This window comes from Scyliorhinus torazame, chromosome 2 (assembly GCF_047496885.1).
Source record: "Scyliorhinus torazame isolate Kashiwa2021f chromosome 2, sScyTor2.1, whole genome shotgun sequence".
NCBI classification, from domain to species: Eukaryota; Metazoa; Chordata; class Chondrichthyes; order Carcharhiniformes; family Scyliorhinidae; genus Scyliorhinus; species Scyliorhinus torazame.
Window position 1 is genome coordinate 135,040,871 of NC_092708.1, and position 12,555 is coordinate 135,053,425.

A 12,555-nucleotide genomic window follows, 5' to 3' on the forward strand; every position below is an offset into this window, starting at 1 on the left:
CTGATGTATATATTAGGTGATTTGTGGTAAGGCCCGTACTACAGGTACAGGGGTAGATCCCTGCCTGCTGGCTCCGCCCAGTAGGCGGAGTATAAATGTGTGCTCTCCATACAGCAGCCATTTCGCCAACTGCTGTAGGAGGCCACTCATCTTAGTGTAATAAAGCCTCAGTTGCATTCAGCTCTCATCTTTGTGTAATTGATTGTGCATCAGAACTGTCACCAACGTCAAACGGTAAAAACAAAATAAATATGTACACTTTGATTGGACGTAGAAGGATCACGCGGCTCAATGTTGTGTGGGATGGTACAGAGGTTAGCATTGCCATGGACCGCATTCAATTCCAGCCTTGGATGACTGTCTGTGTGGAGTTTGTACATTCTCCCTGTGTTTGCATGGTTTTCCTTGGCGTGCTCCGGTTTTGTCCCACAGTCCAAAGATGTGCAAGTTAGGCAGATTGGCCATGATAAAAACAAATGGCCCCTTAGTGTCTAGGGATGTACAGGTCAGGTGGGGTTACGGGCAGGGGAGTGGGCCTGGGTAGGGTGCTCTTTCAGAAGGTCGGTACAGAAGGTCGATGGGACGAATGGCCTCCTTCTGCACTGTAGAGATTCTATGATTCAATCAGCACTCACCTCACTTCACATGCCCTTGCTTTATGTGAGTATCACTTCAGTCATACGGGGAGGAAAAAAACTATGTGGACAGAAACAAATGGAATCTGGCAAACCTGCACATGGGCAACAATCAACAAAATGTCTCTTGGAACGCACTCAGCCTCCAGGTGGACCACATGTGTCCCCCGGGCTACAGATTGTCCACCCCTGGCCTAGGATCTGATTCAACTAGTGCATTACTGTACACACAACATTTTATGACACTGTAGTCTTAAGTTGAATTAATTTTTGGTAGTAAGCAGAGCAAGGGAAATGTTACTTAATGGTTTTACAGGTTCAAACCTACTTTATCTCAGTGTCAAACTCCTTTTTAGACCAAATTTACCCCCTCAGCAAAAATTCATTTGTCAGCATCTCACTGAATCAATTATCAAAATTCTATCATGCATGTTACTGCAGATGTTAGAAAGAGGCGAAGAAAAGGTAATTTTATTCTTTCGATTATTTGAGCTACTTGCTGTTCCCAAATAAATTGCAAAATCCAGGCCCTATTGTCGGTTATTTGGGATTTTGAAGATCCTGGTTACATTAAGCTCTCTCTATTAAATTAAGAAACCTTTTTTGGAAACATCTTTTGTTAAAGCTCTCATATTCCAAGCAATGAAAATATGATTAAAGGGAGACATCTACAGAAATAAATTATTTCTTAAATATTCATTTCAGGACTTGAAATCTAAAAAACAACATGAACATGAAAAATGAGAGTGATTATATAAAATAAATGAACTTAAGTACAAATACATATACTACTGATGAACAGATTTATTTTTCTGGTGGCAAGTAAATACAATGAAATAGATAAAATACATCATTAATATATAACAGAAAAGCAAGTGGCGAAACAGAGTTAACGTTTCCAATCCATAGACTCTTCGTCTGAACTGAAAGGAGGATGTGTTCGTTGGATTTGCAACAAAAAGTAGCAACTTTAAGAACAAAAGAACGTGGTAAAAGAGACAAACTGAAATCCCGTTGGAGAAGAGCAGTATTTTTACAAGGAAGGCAGTCCTGGAAAAGAAATGCAGTGAATTAAACGCTAAAATAAGCAAAATACTGCGGATGCTGGAAACTGAACCAAGAGCAGAGGGCGCTGGAAAAAGCTCAGCAGGTCTCCTGTGATTGTTTTAAAAGTTGGACATTCATGACAAATACTCACAAAAGGTTTACAAAGTGGCTGCAGCTCACCGGGACACTGAGCAGATGCTGATACTGAAATCATGGACAAAACAAAGGTGCTTCCTTTCAACTGGCCTGGATCTATCTGCATCGAATTTCCCTACATTCTAACAGCGACAATACTTGAAAAGAACTTTTATTGGGATCTCTCGGGCTGTAAACAGCAGTAGGTACAGCAACTTGTTTCTTTGACAGAGTCACTCAGACTCGAAACTTCAGCTCCGTTCTCTCTACGCAGATGCTGTCAGACCCACTGAGATTGTCCAGCATTTTCTGAACTTGTTTCTTTCATTCTTTCCTTCTTTTTCACTTTAACGTTATCCTTCACTGGGGTAGATCACATATTATTTCAGTGACCCACTCAGCCAACCAACAAGACCTTTTTTTTTTAATGGGGGGGGGGGGGGTGAGGAAGGAATTCATAATTTCATAAAATCTTTTAAAAACTCTACAACAGATTAACAGGTCCCCCGCCTCAGCCGAGGCACTCAGCACGTTTGATCAAGAAGGATAAGTTTCGAACAGATGACAGACCCATTTGAAGCCAAGCCCCACGACATTTTACACATCATTTAGGAAAATGTGGGTCAAGCAATGACCGCATGCAAATGATTTTAACCTACAAACCACACATTATACCTGCACGCGCGATTAAAGGCAAGGAATACGCTCACCTCCTTGGTTGTCTGATATGGCAAAGGATCTCCACTGAAAACGTTAATTTAGGCAGGATTCGCTTTGAGTCTTTGTTTTGACAGGATGTACCGACCCGATGAAGTGAATAAACATAAACAGCTGATGAAACGTGTGGAGTACGTGTGCAATACCTCCAGTCATCCCGTCCTATCTTTTCAAAACGGATGTTCTTGACTGAGAGGAGGAGATGCGGGTTCTAAGCGGACGTCGCCTTTCGAAGCCCGAGGGGGATAAGTTTATGTATTTTGAGCGATCTGTAATGCAATGTGATCTATGAGCTGGGTTCAGTTGGGAGACGGTCACTGTTTAAAAGGCAGGTGAAGAACACGGAGCCGTTAGCCCGCGGCGCGCGCTCCCGCGCATGCGCGCTCAGGGGGCCGTCGCCGCTGCTGACTCGGCGCGATCCGTGCGCTGCCGGCGGGAGGCGAATTAAACAGCCGGGCGAGCGAGTGAGGAGAAATAGCACTCGCTTTCCGACTCAATGATTCAGACCGTGCGCTTCTGACACTTTTTTAATTTCCTTCCCTCCCCCACCCTTCCATATACATTTGCTATTTTCTTTAAAAAAAACATTCTCGCCTCAACATCGGCTGCCCACCCCGTCCATTTCGGCCACAGGCCTCGGGCTCGGATCACCCTAAGGTAAGGAGGAAGTTGGCCGTCAGTTTTTTTTTTCAAAACGGTAGAGAATTTGGTCGGGAAACTTGACAAATTCCTCCTCATTGTTCAGCGGTTGTCGAGAGAGCTGAGTTCACGCATCAGTTGCTGTGCCACGCTGATTGGAGCGCCCCGCTTTTTAAAAGGACAATTTAAAATAAATCTTTAAAATACAGTCACCCAAGCCTGCCACAGATTTCTGACCCTGACCTCCTTCAGACCTGACGGCCTCAGTCTAGTTCTCCACCCCCCTCCCCCTTTTATAAATGACCGTCAAGATCGTGTAGTGTTAAAATCCCGATCAGTGCCACCTTGCACAACAAAACCTCGTTTTACAGCAGACACCCCATGACCTCCCTCGCCAATTCTTACCCTGCACAAAGACAACTTGATTTGTTTAAACCATAGACTTTACAATCCTTAAATTATGTTTCTTCTGTCCGTCGACGGTATGTAAATCCGATGCAAAGTGTGTTTTTAAATCTTTGGAGAGGAGGGGGAGGGAAAGAGAGGGGGAGAGAGAGAGAGCTGCTGTCTGTCCGCTCTGTGACCACGAGCACTGCTTCTTGGTGTCCATGCGAATCGTTAGTTTTAAATAGTATTTCTGCTTTACCCCTCTCTTTGGTGAATGTGGTAATTTGTGTGGCTTCTTTTGACGCTTCAGGGAAGATGTCCAGCGAGAGGCAGAGGTCTGACGACGAGAGTCCGAGCACAAGCAGTGGGAGCTCGGATGCCGACCAGCGTGACAACCCGCAAGAGGAGAGGAAAGAGCCATCCTCTCAACAACAACCGAAAAAGAAAGACCCCAAGGTATCCAGCAAAACCACAGCCAAACTCTCCACCAGTGCTAAAAGGTAAATATGTCTGTTTCAGCACTCGATCACCGGCATTTTGCCAATCTCGGTTGCACTCCTTTAAAGTCCTTATCAAATATGTCAATATAAACACTCCTCTCTTAATTTGCATATAAGCTTGAAAAGAGAACAATTTGGGGGAAAACCGGTCTCAAGTGGGACAAATTACCCTTATTTGCATCTTTGGTATACCCTTTTACCCGTTCTGGGCTAAACTATATAAATTAAAAAGCGACATGTAGTGAAAACTTGTCCTGTTATGGGATTTGGGTTTAACGCTGTTGAGAACAAAGAGGAAGCAGCCATGTTTTCCACTCTGGTTGGGTGAGCTGCTGAGGAAAGGATGGTGATAGAGGGCACTATAATCGTTCTTTTACATCTACATGCAGCACAGTGTTTGATACTAAAAATCTCTTTTAAAATTTTTTCTTCAGAATTCAAAAGGAACTAGCAGAAATCACACTTGATCCGCCCCCAAACTGCAGGTAAGTGAGATGGATCAATGGGCAGGTTACAAAATGTGATTAAGTACCATAAGTTGCAATTTAAGTAAATGTGTGATGCCAGTGAATGCATGCCTATTACAGTTTCCTGGACACAGGCATTTGATAGACCATTAAATAGTGCATGAGATGAAGCATAAGTTATGGGAAGTAATTAATTGTTCTTTGTAAATAGTAGACTTCTGTATCAGTTATTGATGGATGTCTGTAAATGCCTGAACGCACAGTGACATCTTGAGATATATAAAGGTTTTTAAATGTTCTCCTAGGTATTACTTTTTGTTTAAATTCATTGTTACAGTACCCATGCTGTTTTTCTAAGACTGGAAAAACTGCAACAAGTTTACCTTTTGGGAGGGGATCAAATAACTCATTTAACTGTTGTAGTTGGATTGCAATTTGTGTTGTTGGAGACAGAAATTTTTGTCTTGCCTTTGAGAGAAATAAGTGTTTGGTGAGATGTAGCTTCTAAACTGAAATGTTAAAATTTTAAATTGTGCTCAATTAATTAACCAACTTTTGATACTTATTTGTTGTCAGTAAAGTAATGCACATGAAGTATGCCTGAGAACTCAGAAATGTTCTGGTGTGGCAGAGAAGTGAAATAATGTCATCTGCCTTCATTTTATGAAATTAACGATGAGCTAATATTCTAAAATGCTACTCTTCATGATGTTGAATTTGTAAGGTGTGTGGAAATCCAGTTTAAATGGAATGTCTTAATGTAAATTTGGTAACTCTTATCACCTTTAGCAAAAAAAAGTATCAAATTAACAATGAACTGTTAATATTCTAAAATGCTACTCTTCATGATGTTGATTTTGTAAGGTGTGTGGAAATCCGGTTTATATGGAATGTCTTAATGTAAATTTGGTAACTTTTATCACCTTTAGCAAAAAAAGGTATCTTGATTTACAAAATAAAAATAATTGAGTAATTCTTGTGACGTTTGCAGTACATTAAAAAATATAATGAAGCAAACATTTTCCAAAGGTCTTACGAAAAGACATCTGAATTTTACTTCAGTTGTCAATCACTAAATGCTTTGACTTCCAAGTCCAAGGTTTACATCAAATACCTAGTGTTTGTTACTGCTATTTGCTTTAGAATACTGTAAAATGGCAATACTGGGCTGCACTATTGCTTTGGGAGGGAATGGAATAGAATGAAAAGTTTTGCTGGGGATGACCAAATTACCAAAAGTTCATGATTCAATGTTGGCTTGTTATTAACAGAAATAATTCTGATTACAAAAAGTGTAAATTGTCCTTTGTGTCCAAAAAAGGGGTGGAGATGTGAGCTTGGGTAGAATGCTCTTTCCAAGGATCAGTACAGACTCGATGGGCAGAATGGCCTCCTTTTGCACTGTAATTTCGATGAATCAATTCACCAGAGTACCCATTTTTCTTTTCCAATTAAGGGGCTATTTAGCATGGCCAATCCACCTCATTTGCACATTTTTTGTGAAACATTTTATTAAGGGTTTCATAATAATAATAACAGTAAACAGTACAAATACAGATATAAACATAGTGCCTACACCATCTCCAATCCTAACAAATTCCACCTATCCTAAACAGAAAATAGCCAAAGAAGCCGACAAATAGCTGCCACCTCCGGATGAACCCGAGCATTGATCCTCTTGAGGCAAACTTAATTTTCCCAAGTCTGAGAAACCCAGCCATGTCGCTAACCCAGATCTCAGATTTTGGGGGCTTTGAGTCCCTCCACGCTAGCAATATCCGTCTCCGGGCTACCAAGGAGGCAAAGGCCAAGACTTCAGCCTCTCTCGCCCCCTGGACTCCTGGTTCTGCGACACTCCAAAAATCGCCACCTCTGGACTCGGCACGCCCTTGTTTTTAGTACCGTGGGCATGACCTCTGCAAATCCCTGCCAGAATACCCTAAGCTTCGGACATGCCCAGAACATATGGACATGGTTTGCTGGCCCTCCCGCACACCTCCCACACCCGTCCTCTATTTCAAAAAACTTGCTCATCCGGGCCACCGTCATGTGTGCCCGGTGAACAACCTTGAATTGTATCAGGCCGAGCCTGGCACATGATGAGACGTGTTGACTCTGCTCAAAGCATCTGCCCACAATCCTGCCTCTCTCTCCTCTCTCTTACTCTCTCCTCTCTCTCTCTCTATACACTCTCTCTCTCTCTCTCTCTCTCTCATCTCTCTCCTCTCTCTCTCTCTCTCTCTCTCTCTCTCTCTCTCTCTCTCTCTCTCTCTCTCTCTCTCTCTCTCTCTCTCTCTCTCTCTCAAAGGTCGAAACCTACCTTCGCAAAAAAATCCTGTGTCTGCAGATAACTAAACCCATCCCTTCCTGGCAATTCAAATTTTTCCTCTCAATTCTCCAACAGGAAAAGCTCCCAGCTTCTCGATCCCTGCTCTCTGCCATCTCTGAAACCCCCCATCTAGCCTCCCTGGAACAAACCAATGATTGTTACAAATTGGAGCCCAGACCGATGCTCCCTCCACTCACATGCTTCCTCTACTGCCCCCAGACTCTCCGGGCAGCCATTACCACCGGGCTTGTGGAGTATCAGGCCAGTGAGAATGGCAGAGGTGCCATTATAAATGCCCCCGGACTTGTGTCCTTCCACAATGCTGCCTCCACTCGCGTGCGTTCCCCCCCCCCCCCCCCCCCCCCCCCCACCCCCCTCCCAACTACCCACTTCCTAATCATGGCTGTTTGCCGCCCAGTAATAGGTGCTAAGGTTCGTCAGTGCCAACCCACCCTCCCCCTGACTACGCTCCAGCAGTACTTGCTTCACTCGCGGGGTTTTACCAGCCTGCACAAAACCAGAAATCACCTTATTTACCCGCTTAAAAAAGGCCTTTGGGATATAGCCGGGGAGGCACTGGAAAACAAACACAAATCTCAGAAGGGCTGTCATTTTCACGATGTGTACCCTCCCCGCCAGTGACCGCGGGAGCATGTCCCACCATCGGAAGTCCTCCTTCATTTGTTCCACTAGCCGGGTCAAATTTAGTTTGGTTTACGTAACAGCTCCAATTCCCGTACTACCTGGATTCCCAAGTAGCGGAAGCTCCCTCTCACAACTCTGAATGGCAGCTCTCCCTGTCTCCTCTCCTTCCCCCCCCCCCCCCCTTGCCTGGATCATAAACATCTCGCTCTTCCCCATATTCAATTTGTACCCTGAAACCCCCCCCCCCCTTTGCTGGATGTAGCATTCCAAACTTCACCCCCTTCTTGAAGAGGGCTGATTTTACTCCATTAAATCCCACTCTTCGTTTAGCCAGTTCCACACCGAAGTCCTGGTAGATGCGCACCTCGCTGTTTTTCCACTTGCAGCTCTGTGTCTGCCTGGCCCACCGCAAAATCTGTTCTTTATCTAGGAACCAGTGCATTCGCACCACCATCGCCCTCAGCGGCTCATTCACACGCAGTTTCCTCGCAAGCACTCTATGCGCTCTGTCCACTTCCAAGGGTCGAGCAAACGCCCCATTAACTTTTCAAGCATATTCGCCACATATGCCCTTGCGTCCGATCCCTCGCTGCCTTCCGGGAGGCCGACAGTCCTCCAGTTCTGTCTTCAGGATCTATTTTCCAGGTCCTCCACCTTCTGCAGCTTTTTCTGGTGGTCCTTCATCAGCTCCGCCTCCAGCGCGGTTAGCTGATCCTCGTGCTCGACCAACTTCTGAATCGCCAGTCCGTGGGCTTCTGGTCTCTGTTCCACCCGATCGATCGATGCCTTGATCGGGTCTAAACTTTCCTCCTTTTCCTTGGCGAAACTCTCCTGAATGAATTTCACCACTGAGCCGCCAAGCTAGGATCCTGCACCTCCGGCATGTTTTCCTGTGCCGTAGGTTCCGCATGTGCCTTCTTTGCTCGGCTATCTCTTATAAGACCACATATCCATATACTGGTGGAGGATTCCTCCTCACTGTCTCACCAACCACCGAGAAAAACTCAGGAGGAAGGGTCCAAAGGTTCCGTCACATGCGGGAGTTACAAAATACGCGATCTCCTACTCCAGGCCGCCACCGGAAGTCCGAATGACTCTGCACATCTGTTGTGGGTCTCTGCACATCTGTTGTATTGTGAGGGTGAGACCCACACATGACACGAGTGCAAACTCCACAAGGGTAGTGGCCCAGGGCTGGGATCAAACCCGGGTCCTCCCTGTCGTGAGGCAACAGTGCTAACTACTAAGCAACCGTGCTGCCCCTGAATCAATTCACTTGAGTCTTTGAATTCAAATTGACACTTAGATTTGTAATTAGAACTTCTTTAATTTTGTAGTCTCAAAATCAAACTTTTAAAAACTCCCTTGAATTTGAAGCTGGAAGGGCAGCATATGGCGCAGTGGTTAACTGAGGACCTGGGTTCGAATCCCAGCCCTGGGTTCGAATCCCAGCCCTGGGTCACTGTACATGTGGAGTTTGCACATTCTCCCCATGTCTGCGTGGGTTTCACCCCCACAAGCCAAAAGATGTGCAGGTCGGGTGGATAGGCCACGCTAAATTGCCCCTTAATTGGAGAAAAAAAAAATTGGGTACTCTAAATTTATATATTTAAAAAAAAAAAAGAATTTGAAGTTGGACTTGAGCTACTCTTCTTGATGAAATGTGATTTTTTTTTTATTTTTGTACATGAAATTGTGGGCCTCTTAAGCTTAAATAATGACACACTCTACTTGTTTCTTGCATTTAGATACATTTATACTTTTCAATACGTTCAACATGGTGAAATTTTAAAGTGTCTGTCTGATTTGTGATCCACTAAAGGAAATAACAAAGCACTTAAATTATGAGATGTTAATTTTAAGGTGAACCAAAATTATGTTTCCTCGTATAATGCATTTGAAAAGGTTGTGTATTCATGTTTTTATATTTCCAATGGGAGAATGAACTGACAAAACAATGACAGGCTGATAGACACCCCAATGGCCTGTTCCTTCCAGTTGAAACTGTTCCCATTTGTGGAAGGATTTAGAACTGAGGGTACAGATTGAAGGTAATCAACAAAAGCAGTGGTGGCATGAGGAAAACCTTTTTTCATGCAGCAAGTTGTCAAGATCTGGAATACATTGCATGTGTGTAGTGGGGCAGGTTCAATTGAGGCACTTTGGCAACTTTTAAAGAACTTGCATTGATATAGCACCATAATGGAAGTATCCTATCCAAGGTGTTTCATGAATATCCAATCAGGCAGAAATTAACACAAGGCGGCAGCAAAAAATACATTATAACAAGTAACTCAACTTGATTTAGGAGATATATCCAAATACTATCTTGGAGGGGAGAGACATGGTGGTCTCTGGAGGGATTTCCTGAGAAGTCATGGCTGCCGATGGTGCAGCAAAGGAAGAACGGGTCATAGTCAGACTTGGAGGTATGCACGGGGGGACTCGAGGAAATTCATTACAGAAGGTTCTCCAGCTATGACTGGACAGATCGCAATGGATAAAAACCAAGGGAAGTCCTTCTCCGTTGATGGCAGGAGGATAAGAAGCGTGGTCAACCTTGTCAAAAACTGTGACAGGATGAAAAAAGATAGTGCTCCATAATCTGTCACATGAGATGTAATTTGTTGCCTTACTGTGCCAGGGATGGAAGCCAGATTGGAAAAGCTCACACATCGAGAAAGTTAGACATGGTTTGGGATGCGACAGCCCAGTCGAAGACATTGGCCGGGAGGGATGTTTGCAGGAAACTGTGGGTTTCGGAGAGAGATTGACTGCGCCACAAAGATCAACTAAGGATTTTCTTTTTGAGGGGATCACATCTATCCGCTTTTATTTATAAAAAAAAAAAGTTTGGTGTTTGCAGCGTGTCTGGCTCCTCAAAATATATTTAATGACTGATTTTAAGATAAATGTCTAAAGAGGAAAGAATGTCAATGGGAAACCTTTTTCTTCCACTTGTGCGCGTATGGGAAACCTTTTCTTCAACTCCGAGAAGGAGTTGGGTAGTGTCTTTTATATCCTACACAATCAACAGTAAACATGACAGCTAATTTGCAGCCCAGTACCATGTTTCAGCGAAAATAGATGAATATTGGATCTGTTTTTGTTTTGTTTGGTGTAATGGCCTGGTCATGTGAAGAACTGGGGCATGATTCTCCGACCCCCCCACCGGGTCGGAGAATCGCCGGGGGCCGGCGTGAATCCCGCCCCCGCCGTGTCGCAAATTCTCCACCACCGGAGATTCGGCAGGGGCGGGAATCGCGCCGCGCCGGTCGGCAGGAATCCCCCGGCGATTCGCCGGTCCGCGATGGGCCGAAGTCCCGCCGCTGTCAACCCACGCCAGCCGGCGTGGATTGAACCACCTGTGGGACGCGGCGTGGGCGGGCTCCGGGGTCCTGGGGGGGGGTGGGGGCGTGGGGCGATCTGGCCCCGGGGGGTGCCCTCACGGTGGCCTGGCCCGCGATCGGGGCCCACCGATCCGCGGGCGGGCCTGTGCCGTGGGGGCACTCTTCCGCCTCCGCCATGGCGGAGACCATGGCGAAGGCGGAAGGAAAAGAGACTCCCTCCACTGCACATGCGCGGGGATGCCGTGAGCGGCCGCTGACGCTCCCACGCATGCGCCGCCTGGCAAAGTCAGTTTCTCGCCAGCTGGCGGGGCGGAAATCAGTCCGGCTCGGGCCTAGCCCCTCAAGGTGAGGGCTCGGCCGCTCAAGATGCGGAGACTTCCGCACCTTTGGGGCGGCGTGATGCCGGACTGATTCGTGCCGTTTTTCGCGCCGGTCGGCGGACATCGCGCCGATATCGGAGAATGATATTTGGGACACTGAAAATTGTCATCTGAAACTACTTTTTAAAAAAAAAAAGCCGCTTCGTCTTAATGGAATTTCACAAACAAGGTCTGCTTCCCTGTTGGGTTGTTCTGACAATGTTGATTGTCAGTCAATGGCAGCTTTAAAGCAGTCCCATGGTTTGTAATTTCAAAGCAGCCAGAGTTGATCTGTTTCTCCTCCACTCGAGTTAACCATGCCAAAGGTTGGATAATTCAATTCGTTTGTTGTTGCCTGGGCTGTCAGTGGCCTTTGGCCTGGTGTGCACTCTCCGACATAGAGTAGGTAGAACTAAGTAAATGTCTGAAGTTTTGGTTTCTCTCAAATAAGAAAACTGACTTTTAAAAAAAGACTTGGAGCTGGATTCTCCGCCTGGCCGCACAACTTTTCAGATTCACCCTGCTGGCGGGATACTCCATTACATTGGCTGGTCAATGGGGTTTCCCATTGTGCGGCAGCCCCGCACCGTTGGGAAACCCCCGGGCTGCCAGCAAAATGGAGCATCCCGCTGGTGGAGAATCCAACCCATGATGTTAGTTTGGTGAACTTCATTTGGGGTATAAGTGGAAGATTTTCTTGTTTGCATTTATCAAGCATGAACGTTTGTTAACAGCATTGTGTACAGCTATTTGGGGTGTGTTGTGAAATGGGCCATTTTGAGGTGCGAGATGTTGCTATCTTTTATCAATTGCAAGACCAGTGTTTATATTAGTTTTTAAGAAATATGCTGTACAAATATCTTGAGATGAATTGCTATCGCTTGCAAACAATGCTGTTGCTATACATGTGATTGCTGGTAACGTTAGGTCAGTGTTCAGGTGCTTCGGTTTTAAACTTGCTGACTATCAAAAATGCCTTTTTTAAGTTTGTGTTGCTTGTTCTTAGTGCAAGCTCTGGTCAAGCACAAGATTCACAGTAAACATGTTGATTTTTAAATAGAAGTAGTCATTCACTTTCAATTGGCTATTGTTAAGGATACCATAAGTTGAAGAATAGTGAAATGCAATCCAATTTTGGATTTTTTTCATAGGACAAAACCAGTTAATATTTTCAACTTTTATGAACTGTAGCATATCCTGACTGGTTATCCTTTAATATCATTATCCAAGTGAATATTAGTTCTATTTTGGGGAAAATCTTTAGAAACGATAATCCACAGCTGAGATGAAACTGACAGCATGTAGTTGCTGGACTACCGTTGCACCCTGTTTTATCTTTGAACAG

At 44.9% G+C, this 12,555-nt stretch overlaps 1 protein-coding gene and 1 long non-coding RNA gene across 4 annotated transcripts in view; one reads left to right on the forward strand and one right to left on the reverse strand.

Moving 5' to 3' along the window:
- Positions 1 to 1,421: 1,421 nt before the first annotated feature.
- Positions 1,422 to 2,684, reverse strand: LOC140392160 (uncharacterized). The gene is made up of 2 exons (XR_011935253.1): positions 2,528 to 2,684; positions 1,422 to 1,685 (listed from the first exon to the last, which is right to left on the reverse strand). It is a non-coding gene; the product is annotated as an uncharacterized lncRNA (long non-coding RNA).
- Positions 2,685 to 2,807: 123 nt separating this feature from the next.
- The window catches only part of ube2e3 (ubiquitin-conjugating enzyme E2E 3 (UBC4/5 homolog, yeast)), a 241,462-nt gene continuing 231,714 nt past the window's right edge, over positions 2,808 to 12,555 (forward strand). The window contains exons 1-3 of one of the 3 annotated variants that reach the window (XM_072477497.1): positions 2,808 to 2,862; positions 3,871 to 4,060; positions 4,495 to 4,545. In XM_072477497.1, the coding sequence (XP_072333598.1) occupies positions 2,823 to 2,862; positions 3,871 to 4,060; positions 4,495 to 4,545 (281 nt within the window). In that variant the 5' untranslated portion in view covers positions 2,808 to 2,822. Of the gene's footprint in view, positions 2,863 to 2,973; positions 3,192 to 3,483; positions 3,656 to 3,870; positions 4,061 to 4,494; positions 4,546 to 12,555 lie in introns of those variants that run through there. The other 2 variants (XM_072477515.1, XM_072477506.1) reach the window with 2 other exon arrangements.